This window comes from Micromys minutus (genome assembly GCF_963924665.1).
Source record: "Micromys minutus genome assembly, chromosome: 8".
In the NCBI taxonomy this organism is placed as follows: Eukaryota; Metazoa; Chordata; class Mammalia; order Rodentia; family Muridae; genus Micromys; species Micromys minutus.
In genome coordinates this window covers 30783034-30802452 of record NC_137977.1, presented here as the reverse complement: position 1 = coordinate 30802452, position 19419 = coordinate 30783034, and the positions used below count along the sequence as shown (strand labels likewise).

The window sequence follows — 19419 nt, the reverse complement described above, 5'->3', positions numbered from 1 at the left end:
CCCACAAAGGCAGCAGCAGCCAGTGAACTGGTGACCCACGGCAAAGAAAACGCCATTGTTCTAGCTTAAGATAGACAAAAGGACTTGTATCTTCCTGGGCTTGCTCTTTCTCTCTGTGTGTGTGTGGGGGGGGGGGGTTCACAAAATTAGACTGTTCAACATAGCAAGTTATTTGATTTGGAAAAGATACAACCAGTCTTGACATTTACGTTAAATACATAAGACTCAGAGATGACCTTTGGAGATGGTTTTTGTTCCACTGAATTAGTTCACAAATCAAGGACTACGGTTGATGTTACTGTGATTACCTTTGAAGGGTAAGTCATGGGAAGCATTTTCAGAAGGAAATTGTCCAAGCCTTGTGCCCTTCTTGGGAATGGTGACATTTCTGTGTTTTAGAATTTGTTACTCACAGTCTTTTTTTTTTTTCTAAGTGTTGTTTCACATATAAAAACCATAGCTTTGATCAGGAAGATCATTCTAGACCCTCATGAAGATGAGACAAATCTGCCTTAAGTACTTGAATTTTATTCTCTTTTAACATGAAATTGTGGAACACTCGGATAATCTATATCATGTTAGTATTCCTATAAGAGAAAACAGGTAAATAAATGTTGGTTAAGCAATACCCATAAACTTTACTGCAAGCATTAGTGGTGTTTAAAAAGTTTCTGCTTCATACGTCATAGTTGTTAGATGTGCATGACTTCTGTATTAAGACGCTGTATCTTAAAACAGTCTCTTCACAATACAAACTCATATACTTAGTTTACTGTCAGCTTCACAGGTCAGAGGACTAGACAGGCTGTGCCCAAGTCAGAGGGTAAGTAACATTCTAAATGTGAGTTAGTTACATGACCTAAGTAAAGCCACAATCTGTTAATACAGCCATGGGTTTTTTTTTTTTTTTTTTTTCACAATGTTATCAGATATATTGGTAATAGTGAAGTTGTGGTTTCCCTATGGGCAAAGGTTTTAAAGTTCTTCACTCTCATAGAGTCCGGATTGAGCTGCAAGACGCTGAAACTCTCCTTCAGGATTAAACGCTTGTTTCACATCCAAACCTTTCCCATTTAGTGCTAAATATTTGCTGAAAGTTGGTCGAACACGCAGCTGCTTAGGAGCTGGGAGAGTTTGGTTTGGACGGGCTGAAATAGACAAAAGTTAATTCAGAAGAGTGGTTTAACATATACCAGTTGAACTTAGCAGTCACTGGACAGATACGGAAAAATGATTTGGAGGAACAGTTCCTACATGTCACACAATTCTGAGCCAGACGTTTTTCACTTTCTCAGTTAAATTTCGTTGTTCTGTGACATATGACATACCTGTGACATCTAATCTTGTGTTGCACGTTGTCACACCAGCTTCATTGACTGCCGACACTGTATACCATCCAGCGTCCTTCTTGTTTACATCTTTTATCAGTAAAGTTACTCTTCCGGTGTTATCATGATATAAACTGGGAAGAAGCAGACAAAAACAAAGGGACAGGAATTAAAATGCTTTTATCTGGGTGAAAGTTGAAATGATATTGACTCCTTTTAGAATCTAACTAATAAGACAAGGCTGTTAAGAAATTCCAAGACTGTGTCTAATCAATGGCATGTAGTTATTGATTTTTTCCAAAATTAGATACCCCCCATGAGTGAAGGTGTAACTTAGTAGAGTATCTGTCTAGCATGCACAAAACCCTAGGGTGGATCTCTAGGAAATCCATACATGTCCTCTCTTGCTTCTTCAAGCAATTACCTTTTAATCTTTTTATTCCATTTATTTTCTATAGTCATGGCTCTTTCACTGCCAACAAAAGATGAATTCTAGGCTCTTTTGTGTATTATTTTTAGAATTACTTGAATATGACTTAAATATGTATTTTTAAGAATAGACAACCTAAGATAAGAATTGTGTAATTTATACTTGTAGTGTGTGTAAAAAGCATAGCAAGACTCATCAAACCTCTGTATTTATCAGTCAAGAGAGTCGTGTCTCACCTTATCCGATCAGTGTTGAACTGAACCATTTCATTGTTTCTTTTCCAGAAAAGCTTTGGTGGAGGGATAGCTGAGATCTGGCATTCTAGCTTCACCGACTCTCCCTCCAAGACTTTTTTACTCTGTGGTTTGTAGATAAACATCGGCGCCCTTTTATGTTCTTTTGCTGGATATTGGTAGGAAATCAATAAAGGCAACATTAGGCCAAATTGAATACTATTTTTTATACATTAACATTAAAGCTTTAAAAAGCAAAGTCAGAGTTGAGAACGTTTTTTACTGTTAGATAAAATACTGTAACACATTATTATCTCACAATACTCAGAGTTCTTAAAATGTAATATAATAGTATATTCAAAAGTACAAGCACGCTTATGCAAATGAATCATTTCATCTTCCAGGAGGCAGCATGCATGATGGGAAGAGGAGCAGACGACAGTTCAGATCCTCACTGGGGGATGTGACTTAGCAGTGCAGGGCTGTCCCACCAGCCAGTGAGACTGGAACATTTTTGTTTACTTTCTTTGTGTCTCAGTTTTATCTCTTGCTAACTAAGTTCTCAAAAACACCAGAGTCAAACCAGCTCCGGGTGATAGTGACAGATCTGTCTGAATATGACAGCAGAGATACTTTGTAAGCTGATAATAACATGTCGGTAATCATCAAAACACCTGCAACAAGAAGAAATAGGAAGTGGTGACTTAACACTGACACTGGCTTTTCTAGAGGAGAGATGGAGAGGCTGGATACATCTCAAGTCTCTTTCAGTGTGTGCTGGGCCAGCATGTCCATATATGTGGGTTTTTAAATCCTTTTTTTTTATTGAATAGTTTCAAATGTTATCCCCTTTCTTGGTTCCTTCTCTCCCATACCCCCTCTTCCTGCTTCATTGAGGATGCTCCCCTTCTCACCCACCTAATCCCACCTCAACACCCTGGCATTCCCCTGCACTGGGAAAATGAACCTTTCCAGGACCAAGGGCTTCTCCTCCTATTGATGACAGACAATGCCAACCTCTGCTACATATGTGGCTGGGGTGGATTCCCCCATGTGTACTCTTTTGTTGGTGGCTTAGGACAGGGGGTCTCATTAGATGATATTGTTGTTTTTCCTATAAGGTTGCAAACCCCTTCAGCTCCTAAAGTCCTTTCTTTAACTCCTCCATTGGGGTCCCCATGCTCAGTCTGATGGTTATCTACAAGCATCTTATTCTGTATCAGTAAGGCTCTGACAGAGCCTCTCAGGAGGCATCCATATCAGGCTCCTGTCAGCAAGCACTTCTTGGCTTCAGCAATAGTGACTGGGTTTGGTGGCTGCATATGGGCTGGATCCCCAGGTGGATACAGAAAATGTGTTACATTTACACAATGGAGTACTACTCAGCTATTAGAAACAATGACTTTATTAAATTCCTAGGCAAATGGAAGGAATGAGAAAATATCACCCTGAGTGAGGTAACCCAGACACAAAAGAACACACATGGTATGCACACACTGATAAGTGTATATTAGCCCCAAAAGCTCAGAGTACCCAAGATATAATTCACAGACCATTTAAAGCTCATGAAGAAGGAAGACCAAAGTGTGGATATTTCAGTCCTTCTTAGAAAGGGGAACACAATACTCATGGAAGGAAATACAGGGACAAAGAGTGGAGCAGAGACTGAAGGAAAGGCCATCCAGAGACTGCATTTGTGTTTTATTCTCTGTTTGTTTTGGTTAGGTTTCCTCAGTTTCTAGCATGATCTTAAAGATCTTTTGTGGATTTATGCAGAGTATAAGCTCAGGAACATTGGCCATCGTTTAACCCAAGCAGGCCAATTTCTTGTGAGATGATAGCTTAATGCACTAAATATGATATATTTAGAGTACTTAGATTATACAATTGAAAAACTGGATATAAGATTTTATAGAATTATGCTGCCTTAGTGTGAGGTGGGAGTTGGTCAGACCCTGTCTACCCAAAGGAAATATTTTGGGGGTAGGGGTGGTTATAATTGGACATTACTTTCCTAGTAAATAAAATGTAGTACACAGCTAAAAATTAACACTCATGCCCCATTTACAAGTATGAATTCACATTATGACAGCCTATGATAATTCTGTATCAGCATGAGTCAGGATAGTTTCATTTTGGGCTATAAAGCAGATTAATTATTAGACTACAGTTTCTATTTTGAAATTCTCTTCTAGTTATATTGACAAATGCTTACACTACTTTATTTGCTCTGTCTAAAATTATATTCTATGCTCCCTACCACTTCTTGCTCAGACATGTTCATAGCTGTTCTGTTCACAGTAGCTAGAAAATGGAAACAACCTAAATGTTCTTTAGCTGGCAAATGGATGATGAAAATATCTACATTACATTATGGATATTATTTGGTTGGAATAGAGAATAATTATATTTGCAGGTAAGTGGATGGAATTAAATATATATTATGTGGGGTACCACCGACCCATAAAGAAAAACTTAGTATCTCATATGTGATTTTTAAATCCAAATCTTAAGATAAGAGCACATACCTTGGAGTAACTGCAGAAACCAGGATGGTTAATAAAACAAAGACTATGGAGATGGGCCGAAGGAGCCCTAGAAAGGGGAAATAGCAGGAAGGAAAGGATGGAAAGCTCCCTTCCAAAGACTAGCTTTCATAATACCAAAGGGAGCCATGCAAACCGGCCAAAGGGTGAAGCACCCAATAGTTCTACATAGCTCTGATGAACAATGACCAGCATCCCTAAGGTTGCAGTGATATTCATACATTGGCAGTAACCAACAGCTCTGTAATTAGACTTGAGGAAACCATACCTGGTACTGGAAGCAGGGCCTGGAACTAGTAAGTTCATGGATATTAGAAAAGAACAAACTGCTATTGCTTTTCTAAACCAGCACAATTCCTCACTGCACTCTAAATGCGTATTATCTTGATGCCCACAGACAAGGGTAGCTCCCATCTCTCATCAAAGAAGCTTTACTTTGCAGTAACAAAACCCACACCTCGTCCAAATGCCACAAACAACTGACTGAGGTACACAGCCTCAATAGATGTATCTACCCCATAACTCCTGCACCAAAACTTAGGGAACATCTCAGAAAGGGGGGGGGCAGAGAGATTGTGAGAACCATAGGAACAGAAAGTCTGCTGAGGGATTGTGTCTCTCAGTCTAGAAATGTAGGGAGCCTTCAGTCCTGAAACCTTAACATTATGGCTGCTCAGAGAAGAACTGAACAGGGAGGACATCTTGTTCTGATGTGCTAACATGGAAGGGGGAACCTCACAGGGCTCCACCTCTAGACAAAGGACTATAGGTAACTACTGACTACGGAGAGAGGGAGAACTGGTCCTTTTTTGTTTTTAACTTTGAAAATATACATTTTAGTTAAAATATAGTTTCATAACTTTTCCACTTCTTCCTTCCCTCCAAGTCCCACTAATTCCCATTTTTTAACTCTTTCCATGCCTCTATCACTCTTGAACGTAGTACAGCTTCTTCTTCCATGATTATTTTTGGTACATGTACATGCATAATTTTACTAATACTCTGATAAATGAATTCTCATTTTGAAAGTCAAGCAATTTTTTTCTACTTAATATTTTTCATGTATTTCAATTTTATTAGACATGCTTATATTTTTTAAAAAAAAATTAATTTTGGAATTAATTATTTCATTTATTTACATCCCCAATGTTTCCCCTCTTCTAGTTTCCCCCTCCCAGAGTTCTTCACCTCTTCCCCCCAGCTTCACCTCAGAGGGGGTGCTTCCCTCTCTCTCCCGATCCAGGCATCTTTCTTCCCTGAAGCTTCAAGTCTCTACAGGATTAGGTATATCCTTTTCCCACTGAGGCCAGACCAGGCAGTCATCTGCTGCTTATACGCTGAGGCCTCAGACCAGTGTATGCTCTTGGTTGGTGGCTTAGTCTCTGGGAGCTGCCAGTGGTCTGGGTTAGTTGACATCATTGGTCTTTCTATGGGGTTGCTATCCCCTTCAGCTTCTTCAATTCTTCCTCTAACTCTTCCATAGGAGTCCTGACTTGAGCCCAGTGGTTGGCTGTACCTATCTGTCTCTTCTTGAGGGATGAGACCCCCTAATTAATTATAAAACATCAGCTGGTAAACTCTGAAATTCTATGCCTATAAGCAACATTATACATACTCAGCAAGATATCTGTCTGTCTGTCTGTCTATCAATCTATATCTATCTATCTATCTATCTACCTATCTATCTATCTATCTATCTATCTATCTATCTATCTATCTATCTACCAACTATCTATAATTCTCATGGAAAAGGAGATCATACATTTGAGAAGATCAAGGGAGGGGCACAGGAGGGAATAGAGGGGGAAGGTTTAGGAGGGGTCGAAGGGAAGAAGCTGGAAGCTGGAAATGATGCAATCATATTTTAAACATTTTAAAGAAGAGAAAGCACACTGAGCAAGCCTTGGAAAGCAAGTGAGTAAGCAACCTCCTCATGGCTTCTGCTTCCATTCCTGCCTCCAGGTTCCTGACCTGAGTTCCTGTCTTGGATACCTTCAATGGACTGTGACTTGAGATATGTAAAATAAACAATTTATTTACCCATCCCCCAATAATTAAATCTTAATAAAATTGTAGTATTGCCTTATTACTGTTCTAGAAAGAACTTGTGATAAATATGCCATTCTAATCTCAGTGTTTCCCCTAAACGCCTTTTTGTTGTTGTGAGTATGGACTGGCACTGTACTAGACTCTGTAGATGTTAACCTAAGTATGAAGTCCTTTGGGTTTTCCTTTTAAAATATTCTCCTTTGTAACACTCTTCTTTTTCAGCCATGCTTCCTTTGAAGGTTCTCTTTGGAGGCTTACCCAGAACATCCAGCTGCACTGTGAAAGTGGCTTCTCCAGCTCTATTCCTGGCCACACATGCATATGGCCCTGCATCTGATGCTCTGACCACTTCGAAGATGAGGGAGTGGAAACCCTTCTCGGATACTATCATTTTGTGCAACTCATCGGATTGCACCGGTCTCCCGTTTAGATACCATGATACATCAGGGGCTGGCAGGCCACTCACCTAGAAACAGAATAGTTTTTTATTTATAATTTTAATAACTTGATCATCTGAATTTCAGGGTTGAAAATGCAAAGCAGGAGTTTAAAAATATATTTCTTGTAAGCTTTATTGTGAAATTAAATCAATATTGCTTTTAGGCTATTTCAGACCACATATAATTCTTTCAAATACAACCTCAGGCTCTTCTAAGACCTCTTTTTATCTAGAACATTAGTTTGTGTTTTATGTCTCACAAAAAATATGAAAGCGATGACTAGCCTAGCTAAGCATGATACCAAGTAAAGTCCTACAGGCAAGTATGTGAGGTTTTCAATTTAACAAATAGCTTTTGAAAATGGAACTACAATCTTGAGCTACAGTTTTGATATGTTAGTTCTGTGAGTGTTTCTGTATAAAGATATTCAACCCTAATAGAAAAACTCTCATTGACAGGAATCTGGAAAAATGTTCGAGGAAGAGTTCTTAGAGTGAAGATGATCACAGTGTGATGTGGCCTCTTTTAAAGCACTGCCTCAGCCTAAAGACCTGGAAAAAAAGAAAGCAGGGTGGCTTGAAGTGGTTAGTGGACAACTACAGATGCCTGCACATGGCAAAACATGTTTCGTGTGTGTGTGTGTGTGTGTGTGTGTGTGTTAGAAAGGGAGTGTGTGCATGTATGTGTTTGAGTGTATAAGTGTGTATGAGAGTGTGAGCATGTGTGAGTGTGTGTATGAGTGTATAAGTGTGTGTGAGAGTGTGAGTGTGTGTGTGTATGTATGAGATTATAAGTATGTGTGAACATATGTGTCACTGTGTGTATATGTATGTAAATGTGACTGTGTACATGTATACCCCCAGTACCTTTGCATATTCAGCTAATCTTCCTAACTCTATGGTGAAAGAACTCTTTCTCATTCCAATTTTATAGATGATATTACAAAACCCAGAGAGGTTAAATAACTCCTGGACATTTACACATCTGGAAAGTGATACAGTCAATATTTAAACCTGTATCAATTCAGCTACAGAATTTGAGTTTCTTTTCATTATACACATTGTACACTTCTCACTCAGTGTTTTCAAGATGTGTAGCAAGGTGTAAATGTTTGGGGAAGGTGCATTCCCCAAACCTAGTGTCCCATTGCTACTGTGTCTTCAGCATTTAAACTCTTACTTTAAAGTCCATTCTGCAGAATCGTCCTTCTTCAACTGACATGTTTTCTGGCACTTGAATGAAGCGTGGTGGGTAGAACTTCTCCTGGATGGCATCCTGGTCATTTGCCTCTGCTCTGGAGGACGATCTACTTCTACAACAATATTTGAATAATGATTTTCAGCAATGTTCTTGTTTTTCCATTCACACAAGACAGTTTGGCCATCATTGCTACAAAGTCCAGAGCCTCTAGTTTGGTCTGATGGCATAGTGACAGTGGAGAGGGGCTTATGGGTGATGTATTCAGTGGCTTATTTGATTTCTGGCAGATATATACTATTTAGATACATCTGGTACAAACTGGGCAATTCTCTCTTTTTTAAAATAGTTCATTACATTGAGCAATGTGTACCTCATGGTTAGTACTAGAATTTCCTTGTTGTGACAAAGTTATTTACTATAGAATCATGCTTCTGACTATTTGACTAAAATGTTTAAAAACATTCCCTTTGAGGTAACTCTGAAAATTGACATACAATTTTCAACATCATCTTTGATGCTAAGAAATTCACACAGTGTTTTGAAAGAGTATAGTAAATATGAGGACTATATATATATATATATATATATATATATATATATATATATATATATATATATATATATAATATTTTATGTGGAAAACATTTTGGATGGCAAAATATATATCTCTTTACAAATTAAACAAAATTACCTTACTTGTGATGTGGGAACTTGCAACCTTGCATGTTCTGGGTTATGCTGCTCGAGATAAAAAACAAAATTGAGAAAGTTAACATGTAAATGGTCCTTTTAAATGAAACAGAAGTAATTAATTACAGTTGAAAAAAGTTTCTGTTTGGGCTGTGATTGGTTTAGTATATCTGTTATTTAAAATATAGCAGATGAACTATCTATTTCTTTAGTAAGAACCCCACAGAATTAAGAAGATGGATTCACATGTGTGATTTATAAAAATCAGCTGGACCCAAGTCTGATGGCAGCTTAATTTTTACTACTGTTTTATGACAAAGGTGATGTGTCCCTCTGATGTATTTGACGTGGGGACACATAGTACAGGCTGTCCTTTAGCAAAGCAGAAATAGACATGAGGTCACTTGTGCTGGCAGTGGGCAGTGGCTATCAGGCTACTGCCTGCCAGTTCCACCATACACAGTAAACACATATTAGACTGGAAAATACTTCTCCTTTTAGCTCATGGCATAAAGTCCCATTGGACATCCCGGGAAATATAGATAAGACTATAAAAAGAACTTGAAACATGACTTAGTTCCATCTTAAGAAAGGATTATTTATCTTTTATGATTTATATTAAGTGCTGAACATTATTTCTGTTTGAAAATAAAGTTAGGGGTTGATGAACATTATAACTGAGACAATTTATTATATATTCAATGACTGCTTTGTATAAATATTGCTGTGTCTAGCCCAGTAGGAGATTGAAACTATTGTCTCAGCCCAAATACCTCTGAATATCTGTGAGAGGGACACAGAAAACCTGAGCACAAAAATTTATTTTAGAATGAATCCCTTAGTCAATGCACTTTGGCATTTTAAAATAATCTAAAAATTTTGGCTAGTCTAAAGAGTCCTTAAATAAAATGTCAATGCAACTTATCAACTCAGCAAACAAACTATTATTTTTAGCAAAATATCAAAACTCAAATCAAAACTAATAATTTAATAAAACTAAAAATCTCCAGAAATATTTTAAAAATAAGTTTTTTTTTGTTTCATCATATTATGTTCAGAATTAGGGCATTTCATTTATACCAGGGATGTATTTTTGTTTATAGTTACACTGCAACTGAACAGCATTTCTTGTTAATGTCTGAGGATTAATGTTTGAGTGTGTAAAAAAGTAAGATTTACCTGTTCTACTTTCATTATGTTTCTGTTGCTATCTCCTTGTTCCAGTCCTGACATCTTTCTTTCAAACACTGTCATAAGTATTACCTAAGATTTTGATTAATTTCAACTAGTAGATATAGTAGATACAGCAGATATAGTAGATCTAGTAAATATAGTTGATATAGTAGAGATGTCTTACTCTGGCTGTACTTGCCTGTGCCATAAGCTGGGCACAGCAGATGCTCTGTGTAAATTTGTTGAATGGTGGATGAATGAATGAATGAACAAATGAACTCCTCATTGTCTAAGGTCTAGTTCTTACTCCTACTAGCCTCTGCACCATCTTATCTAAATGGTCTAGTTGCCTTTAAAAGAACCAAATACATTTTATTCTTATTTCATGTCTGTTTTCTCAGTGAGTTCCCAGCTCTGTCTCTGTTGCTCATGTTTTTGTAGATTATTTAAGAGGGTATAATAGGCAGCTTCCAGAGTAACAGCTCTTCAGTTCGCTTTTCCTACTTTATATATGTTTTTGAGTTAAGTTATGTGTCATAAGTAAGTCAGTCAGGTATAGGTCTGTGTTCTGAAGTTAATCCTTGGGTTTTTCATTTGGTTTTTGAAAATGAGCTTTTATTAATCTTAGAGGTGTTACCCAAAGAATAATTCTATTAGTTTTTTTTTTTTCAGCAAGAAGTGTGTTTAAACTCAGGAGCATGATTGAAGGAAGTAGATATGCCACAAATGCAGTTTAAGACACCAAACAACATATAAATTGAAAAAATGGTGCTCGACCCTGGCCATGGTTGTGTGCCCTGATAGTCCCAAGTATTTAGCAAGCTCAGAAAGGGAGATCAGTTGACCCCAGTGTTGGACTGGCGGTCACAAAAAGGAAAGCAAAGGTCACAGTTACATGTCAATTATTTTAATTTACCTGTGCTGAATCTTGAACATCACTGTTTTGAGCTTGAAACACAGCAGCAGCATTCTGCGGTCCTAACAACCTGCGAGCCATCTTCTCCTCGTAGGTCAGTCTCTAGAGGACAGTGATGCGATTTAGTAAGAGGCATTGAATGGGCACACCTCTCCAAATCACTTCTCTAAATCAGAACTTCAAACTGTTGTCCAGTTTTTGAATGATACTTTCCCACCTTTCCCAAAGAGCCTTGTCATCAAAGACAAGGGGATAAGTCAATTGTTATCTTAAGAGCTTATATAATAATTACCACTGTTTTAGTTTTTGTCTATAAAAATATACACTAAGGGGCAAAAGAAAGTTGAGTCGATTAGTATTTTTCATTAGTTGCTTGGTAAGCAGAAATTGCATGAGAAGGCAATAGTGATTGATCAATTAACTAATTGAGACAAGATGTCACGGAGCATAGGCTTATTTGGAACTCAAAGTCAAAGCTGACTTTCAGTTCCTGGTTCTCTTGCCTTTACTCTTTCAACCTCAAGGGCAGGGTTACAGAAGTGTGCCAGCACAGTCTACATAAACACTCATTTGAAAGAATTATGTGTAAGACAAAATTTTCAAGCAGGATAACTAGGGTTGGTCGGGTTTTGTTTGTTTGTTCTTTGGTTTTCATCCATTTACCACTAAAACCCAAAAGGTGGACTTCATGTAGAGTAATAAAGAATTACAAGCAAATGTTCCTTTAAAAAAAATCAAATTTATGCATCTAGAGAATATCATCCTGAGTGAGATAACCCAGTCACAAAAGAACAGACATAATATGCAGCCACTGATAACTGGATACTAACCCCAGAAAGCTCTGAACACTCCAGAAAAAAACTCACAGACTATATGTAGTTCAAGAAAAAACAAAGGCCAAAAAAAAAAAGGAAAGAAAATGAAAAACCATTATGCTTAATCTTTATACACCAAGAAAACTTAGACTATTTCCAGGTTACATCTTGTATTACATGTACTTTATGCTCATTGTAACTAGTAAGATTTTAATGTACACTATCAAACCTTTAAAAAAAATCATGTACTGACAAAAATGTATTCATATACTTTTATGCAAAAATGCTTAAAATCTATACATTTATCTTTGTTTTTTAAAATAAAGTTTTTCAATTTAAAAAAAAGCAAATCCTATATTTTGCTGCTTTTATGGGCATAGATCTATGAGAAACAGAAGTAACTTTTTCCTAATGTGGAGCTGTGCTGGGTATCAATCTTACGTTAGTTAAGTGCTCTACCACTGAGCTATATTCTCAGCCTTGGAACATATTGAAATCAGGTATGTAATAAGCCATCTAATCATGGCCTTCCTTAAGAAACAGAAAGCTTGCCCACTTGGTTTCCATTATGAAGAAGGGTGTCTTTGCATTTCAGCTTCTTTTCCAAATCTTGGATCAACGCTTCTTTTGATCCTTGGATTTCATGGTCAGGAGTCCTTGGTGTGGGCTTAGCATTTGCAGCCTGGGATGTCATGGCATTTACAGGTTGGTTAACCAAGGATGGTTGATAGCTTTCAAAAAGAAAAGAAGAAAAAAATGAGACAGAAAATGATAGAATTTAATTCATTTTGTAAGCCACTTCTAGATACATTGAATTTATCACTTAGAATTTCTGTTTTTGAGAGCACCAACAATCCTAATCACAGACATGAAGGGTATACCCATGGCTACTGTCTTTATCTTCTCTCATGGCAAAAGACAATCATGTAATAGGAGGAATGATTTAGATACAAGGGAAACATGTAGAAGAGTTCACCTAAAGGATGAGATGGCTAAACGAGGTTTTTCAATCTTATTGCTGGCTTTCTTGTGTGATGGAGAGGTGGTGTGTTTGAGCTGCTTCTCCTGAGCTTGAGAGAGCTGACTTCTTAGAATCTTTCTAGCAATACGTGATCTCAGGCTAGGGTTTGAAATTGATGATGTGAAAGTCTTTATAACATGGAAATTGGTGAATGTCACCAATCCTAGCTTCTTCTCTTAGAGCTGAATTGACTGGCCAGCATAACGTTCACATTTTGAGTGTTGAGGAATTGTCTACTGTTCTCAGGAACTCTGGCTTTCTTATTAATTTCTAGTTCCAATTAATTTTATACTCAAAATGATCCAAGCCTGTGTAGAAAAATAACTTTTAAAGTAATGGTGATTTATTCTTGTTATTCTGAGCTTTATTTTGGGTCAGGGAAAGAAAGGAATAATTAGAGAAAGATAGGCTATGAAATATAACTTTTAAAAAGATTTGGAAAAATAACACAAATCCAGAAATAATTAGAAAAGTTTGAATTTGTATATAATATTATTCTCTTAAATGTTTGTTAAGGTATTCCGAGCTCTTTCCGAGCTTCACATTGTTATCAGTAAAGAGCAGCGGCAGCGGTTAAGGGGTCCTTGGTGGCCCAAACTTTTCCTAGTATTCCACATTGCTTTAACTAATTTGCTGAGGTAGACCCATACCTGGGAAATTTTGTATCATTCTGATTAACATGATTAATATGAAGAAACTTGCCACTGCTCTAATGAACATCTTATGATGATCATGATAAATCTTCTCTTGTCACCCAGACTCAAATGAGAACAGGATTCATAAAAGGACATGTGATTTCAGAGGAAATAACAGTCAAGTGGAGCCAGAGGGTTCACACTGTGGGCTGGGGGACCTGGAGGCAATCCTAGGGCCAAGGGTAAACTGGTGAATAGCAGGTGCCATTACTTACTATGTGCCATTTTATACCCAGCAATATAAACCACGGGAACGGGAGATACTGTCTGCTGAGTGAATGGAATTTTTTTTTTAATTGTAGTCAAGACATACTGTCTTAGAAGCTGATGAAACCCATTCTCCCTTTACATTTAAATATTTGGATTTTCTAGTTGTTCCTATCAGTCTTTAGTAACTAAAATCTTATTTGTTCAAGTCAGCAAAGAGTCAAATCAATGAAACACCTAAGTAAATAGTGAGACTCCTCCCTAGATTAAATTCCTGGGCCAAAGTGACAGAATTTTCTTGGCCCTTTAATATTTTTCCAGTGCATGCCATGATAGTTGTCTGTAGTGACGTTCAGTTCTAGAGTCCTGTTTGCCTGAGAGTCACACGTCCTTGGTATGGTGAAGTAGAATTAGACAATTCTGTTCTCATCATTGTGTTTCATAGAAAGCCCGAGGGGTTGATAGTCAAGACTGAGAACCAGAGACTCATCTCAGTTGACTCATTTTATACCCTCATTGTCTGAGCGTTAGATGGCACATGCAGCAGACTTTAAATCCATTCTTTCTTATAAATTAGTGTTGTGCATCATTTACACTGCTTCATAGGTACATTCCCTGTCAAGGACAATCCTCATCCTTAAATATGCGACATCCTAGAAAACTGGATTACCCAGCAGGCTGTTTGCTCAATGTCTCCTGGCAAGCACTTTGGAAGGAATAATTAGAATTAAAGAATTCCCTCACTTTCTACCCTGTGGTTTGATCAATTGCTAAAACTTTGCCTAAGAACTCCCTACTACTGAGAAGTAAAATAAGGCCTTCCCCTGTCCTTAGGTTAGAAACCAACGGATTATTTTAGAAGACAGGGCAATCTTGAGCCCATCATAACAATGAAAGAATTGTGCACAAATGTTCAAAGGGCCAGAGATTTGCACCCCATACAGCTGGACTCAGAATGGGTATCAAGTAGCAATGACAAGATTAGAAGAGTTATCTACAGTTGCTGAAAATGGAACACTTAAAACTGGACCTTTGATCTCTGGTTTGGGGATCGCCTAGGCTGGCTTGCTTTCTTCTCTCTCTCTCTCTCTCTCTCTCTCTCTCTCTCTCTCTCTCTCTCTCTATTTTTGTTTTTCCTATTTTTAGTTTTGTCCAAAGCTAGGTATGTGGTTGAGGCTCTGTGAATATTTGTTTGATCACTTCCTTTTCTGAGCAGAATTAGAATAGGATTGAAAACATTAGTAAGGAAAATATAGTCAGAGTGGGTTGTATAGTTAAAATCCTGATACATGGATACCAAGAAGCTCCATGGAAGATCATATTAATCTTTGTGAAGAAGAAAGAGCTAAGGAGTATAAAATGAGGATAATGGGAGGTTGTGTAGAGTGGTAGAGGAAAGCATCCTTTTGAATAGTAAATCAAGACTAAGAGAATGCTATGTTCCAGGTCAGGAACTGTTGGCATCAGCCATTATATATAATTCGATTTGATATCAATACTATTCCAACATGTTCTTGAGTGTCTTGATTTTTATTTTTAAAAGTAGGGAATAGGTTCCACAACAAGTTGGCTTGATGCAGTCAGTTGAGCTGCTTTTTGTGGAATTTCAGCCAATTCTATAAATTTTAGAAAAACTAGCTCAGCCATCTTACTTGCTAAACACTCTCATCATTTATACAAATAGTTTGAGTGAGTATCAGAACATGACACGTGACATGGCTCTTGTCTATAGGCTAATACTGTACTATATATATATATATATATATATATATATATATATATATATATATATATATATATATACTGCTCTTTAGATATATTTTTGTCTGTTCAGTATCAAACAACTTTCTAGCGAAGACAAAAATTATCAAGAGTTCCAGTAAGACTCTGAGAAGACATGGTCCACCCAGGAATGCTTGGGATGCCTCTGATTTAATCTCTGATATTCTCAACAGCCAAGAAATAGGAAAACTGATAGCTCTAAATTTAAATAAGTACAAAGTAATCAGCTCAGGTTTTAAAAAAAGCTCAACTCCACATGATGTTTATCCTTGGGCCAAGTTCTTCCAGGACAGCCTCCAGCTGTGGAAATATAGTGCATGCTTGCATAAGGCTGTAGGTATTTGCTTCTGAATTTAGACCATCCAACAAAGTTCAGCAAGTCATGGATCCACTTACCCAAACAAACTTTTAAAATTGTGAGACTTCATCCATCCTCCCTTCTGATCCCAGTAAGGAAAATTTATACAACTGACTAACTGTCTGAGTTCCAGACTTTTAAAATGTGTTAATTTTAAATTATTCTAGCCAAGTGGATAGTCAGGATTAGAGGGAGAAATGGGTAGGAAGAAAAGACTGTGACTGAGAAGAAACTTAATACCCTTTGCTTACGCCAGAGGAAATCCTATCCACAGAGGAACAGACAGGTGTTCTACATCCCAGCCAAACCAGATCTCAGAGGAATTAAATTTGCAGTAAGAGGAACTTAGCTTAGAGCTAAGTAGAAAGATCACCATCCCCTGGTATGTTAGAAATCTATTTTTTGTTCATTCTAAAGATGATAAAGAATAGGGACACGAATACTTGGGATAATAGGTCATTGGAGCTCTGCTTGGCCTGATCTCTGGAGAATGGGCTAGGTGACTTCTTATTGCTGGAAACTTGGCTCAACGAGACTGAAGCTCACACTATCATGTTGTGTGCTAAATAAGAGCAGCGCACTCTTAGATGAAGCTCATGGCACACGCAGGGTACACGGATTCACTTACTTGGAGTCCACCGTGGATGGGATTTTACTGTTACTGTAATCAGGTTGAGACGGCAATATAGAACTGAGGAAGCTGGCTGGGGACTGGTTATAGGCAGCAGTAAGCTTTTGGCCAGGGTTGGGGCCAGCCAGCTGCTGAGACGCAGGATAAGCAGAGGAAGAGACGGTGATGTGAGAGCTCACGGTGGAGGAGGCAGAGAATTTCTGCTCTGTGCACTGGCGAGGCTGGATGACGATGGAAGACTGTTTGGTCTGGCTAGGGAAGCCGGAGCCTTCCGGTCCCGGAGGCTGTAGTCTGGAGCCGCATGGATTTTGGGACTGGATGAAGTGTTTTGGACGTTCGTAGTTAAACATGCTTCACTGGTATATGGAAGATGGATTTGCTCCCAGAAGGATAAAGTCCTGACCGTGGGGTGGCAAGCCTGGAATCACAGAAGGTTGCAGCAAGTCAGAAGCAACCTTAGTCTGGCCCTCCTCGACGAGATCTCTAGAACACTGTACTCCTGATGTCGGTGGGTTTCTCTTGAAGAATATTGTTTCTGAAAGTAGGAATATAATTAAGTTACAAGTTTTGTATAAACCATAATGTCATGTGACCATCCTCATGTTATGGTGATCTCACCACTATAAAATTATTTTTATTGCTATTTCATAACTGTAACTTTGCTGCTTTTATGAATCATGATGTAAATATATGTGTATCAATCTTCAAGACAAGTTCTTCCCATTTCCCATCAGAGAAGATTATTATCCTTTTTGATACATCAATTAACATTAACATCTATCTGCCTTTCTTCAGTTTCAAAGAGGAAGGGTGAGCATCCAATTTATTATGACCACTTCTGAGTTGTTCTTTACCATTACAGGTCACTGCCTGTTTTCTTCCCCTTGATTCTGCACTGATCATACAATCAAAGTAAACTACGGACAAACTCTGTGTTTGCTTGTTTCTATATGCAAAATATTTATTACAGTGCGTTTGCAAAGCTGAATGTCACGTTTCTTATGCTCAGATGATACATTCTAGCTATTGATCTTAGTGGTCTCTTTAATTGTCTAGTTTATTTCATTTGTTAAACATGCATTTTAGGCAAGTATTGAAGTCATTATAGTTCCACTTAATTGTTATTTCCCATGGCAACCAGTAAGTATGGACACAGGTAAAGCATCCTTGAAACTAGCCTGTCAATAAAGGAGAGATAGGTTCTATTTCCACACTCATCTCTGGAGTGAGTGGCCTTTCTGCTTTCCTACAGCAGGTCCCGTTCTCCCTCATTTTTTCTTCTGTTAAAATCCACCCTTGGGGTTCTCTCTGCCACCGATTTTTCCCATTCCTATGTTAAATAAAGGCCAGAACACTGCACACGGCAACTGGTCCTGCAATTACTGTAACACCCACTGCTTCTATTCAAAACACCGATGACTTAGTTGAAAATATGTTATTTTGCTTCACTCCCTTTGGAGAAACCCTGACATCTTAATACATTAAACATTTAGCTGCAAAGTTTCCCAAATTGCTTATCCACTGAAACTGGGTGCTGTAAAATTGTTTTCATTACAGCCCTGAGCAAAACCCTGTTCATGATTCATCCAGACCACATCACCTTGTCCTAAGGTTTTGCTGGCAGGCTAGAGTTCCATTAATATTAGCAAGGACAAAGCTATAAGGAAATGACATGGCAAAAGTCTCTGGTGAGAAAGAACACTTGGAAAGTTATGTAGTCCCTAGTTTTGAATTTATGCTTGCAACCAGAGGGCATTGCAGAAGAGAATTACATGATTTTAATTGTCAGGGAGAAAGTTCCAGACAGGGGGGTACCACTTTAATAGAAACCTTTGGTTCCTGAAATAAAAGGGCTTTATTTTTAACACAGCTGCTTTTATAGTGACAGGTATCTTTGCTGAATCTAGAATTTGGTTTTTAATTTTCTTTCTGGGCAGGAAAGTTAGGCTGATTCCCAACAGCAGGTGACCAACTGCTTGAGACATAGGCTGGATATATTTTCCAAATAGGGCTTCAGAGGTTTTCTAAAAAGTGTGTACTGTCTTAAGCATTTTGATATTATTCTTTTAGTTAGTAATACTGTAATTTTACAGCTTGAGGAAATTTGTACTGTTTCAAAAGTTTTAATTTTCTCATCACAGTATTTCATACAGACATTTGCACAATGTTAATGAAACAATGTTTCTCTAGAAAACATATTCTCCCTCTGCAGAGACTGTTCCACAGTTCAGTTCAATTTTGTATTCTAACACAGTGTCCTTTATTCATACTAATGACATGTCCATCTTAAACAATATAAATAAGATACTCTGCCATCTCACAATATAAAAATGATACTTTAGAAATTCTTAATTCAATAGCTAATATTTGCTAATATGAACTATTAAAAGTTCCTCCAGTATAACACAGGCTTTCACAAAAGACAGGATCAAGGGCAGACTATACAGGCCACAGTTACAGTTAGATCAAATGGACCTTTTCAAGAAAAATTAATACTTTAAAATAAGGACCCAATTTTTTTTGCCTGTGTCTTTTGCACAGATGTCCCAGTTTCAGCAGACTGAACAGGTTTCTTTTTCTTTAAAACTGTACAACACCATTATAATACCATAATTGTAAGTTTTCTTTTAAAAAAATCTAAAGATCACCGTTATATATATTCCTCTAATTTGATTAAAAACCACAAAGCTCAAACCATAACATAAATAAAGAAGGGACTCACCCTGAGCTCAGAAGGGGCCAGCTTGTCTCAACCCACTACTGAAGAGAAGAAGCATCTCCTTGCTCAGGATCATGTAGCTCTGAGCTTAGTGTCACTACGCCCTGACTTTTATCAGCTGCCAAACTGACATCTGATGTGCTTCCTGTCTATCTACCTATGCTGGCATGTCAAAGTAAGAGTCCA

At 37.7% G+C, this 19419-nt stretch overlaps 1 protein-coding gene across 1 annotated transcript; it reads right to left on the bottom strand.

The window, feature by feature from the left end:
* Positions 1–508: 508 nt before the first annotated feature.
* Positions 509–19335, bottom strand: MYOT (myotilin). The gene is made up of 10 exons (XM_080920247.1): positions 19237–19335; positions 16512–17049; positions 12377–12551; positions 11006–11107; positions 8918–8964; positions 8206–8338; positions 6845–7052; positions 1995–2160; positions 1329–1462; positions 509–1148 (listed from the first exon to the last, which is right to left on the bottom strand). Exons 2-10 carry the CDS (start codon positions 16862–16864, stop codon positions 976–978), a joined length of 1491 nt encoding a protein of 496 aa, XP_080776373.1. The 5' UTR covers positions 16865–17049; positions 19237–19335; the 3' UTR covers positions 509–975.
* Between the last annotated feature and the right edge of the window lie 84 nt (positions 19336–19419).

Bases quoted from the DNA above. Each gene is read 5' to 3' on its own strand.
- MYOT (XM_080920247.1), bottom strand. From the start codon at position 16,864: ATGTTTAACTACGAACGTCCAAAACACTTCATCCAGTCCCAAAATCCA. The intron at 2,161-6,844 runs GTAAGCCTCCAA...ACCAATATCCAG, and splicing joins AGTGCAGCTGGATGTTCTGG to CAAAAGAACATAAAAGGGCG. The intron at 1,149-1,328 runs GTATGTCATATG...TGTCTATTTCAG, and splicing joins CACAAGATTAGATGTCACAG to CCCGTCCAAACCAAACTCTC.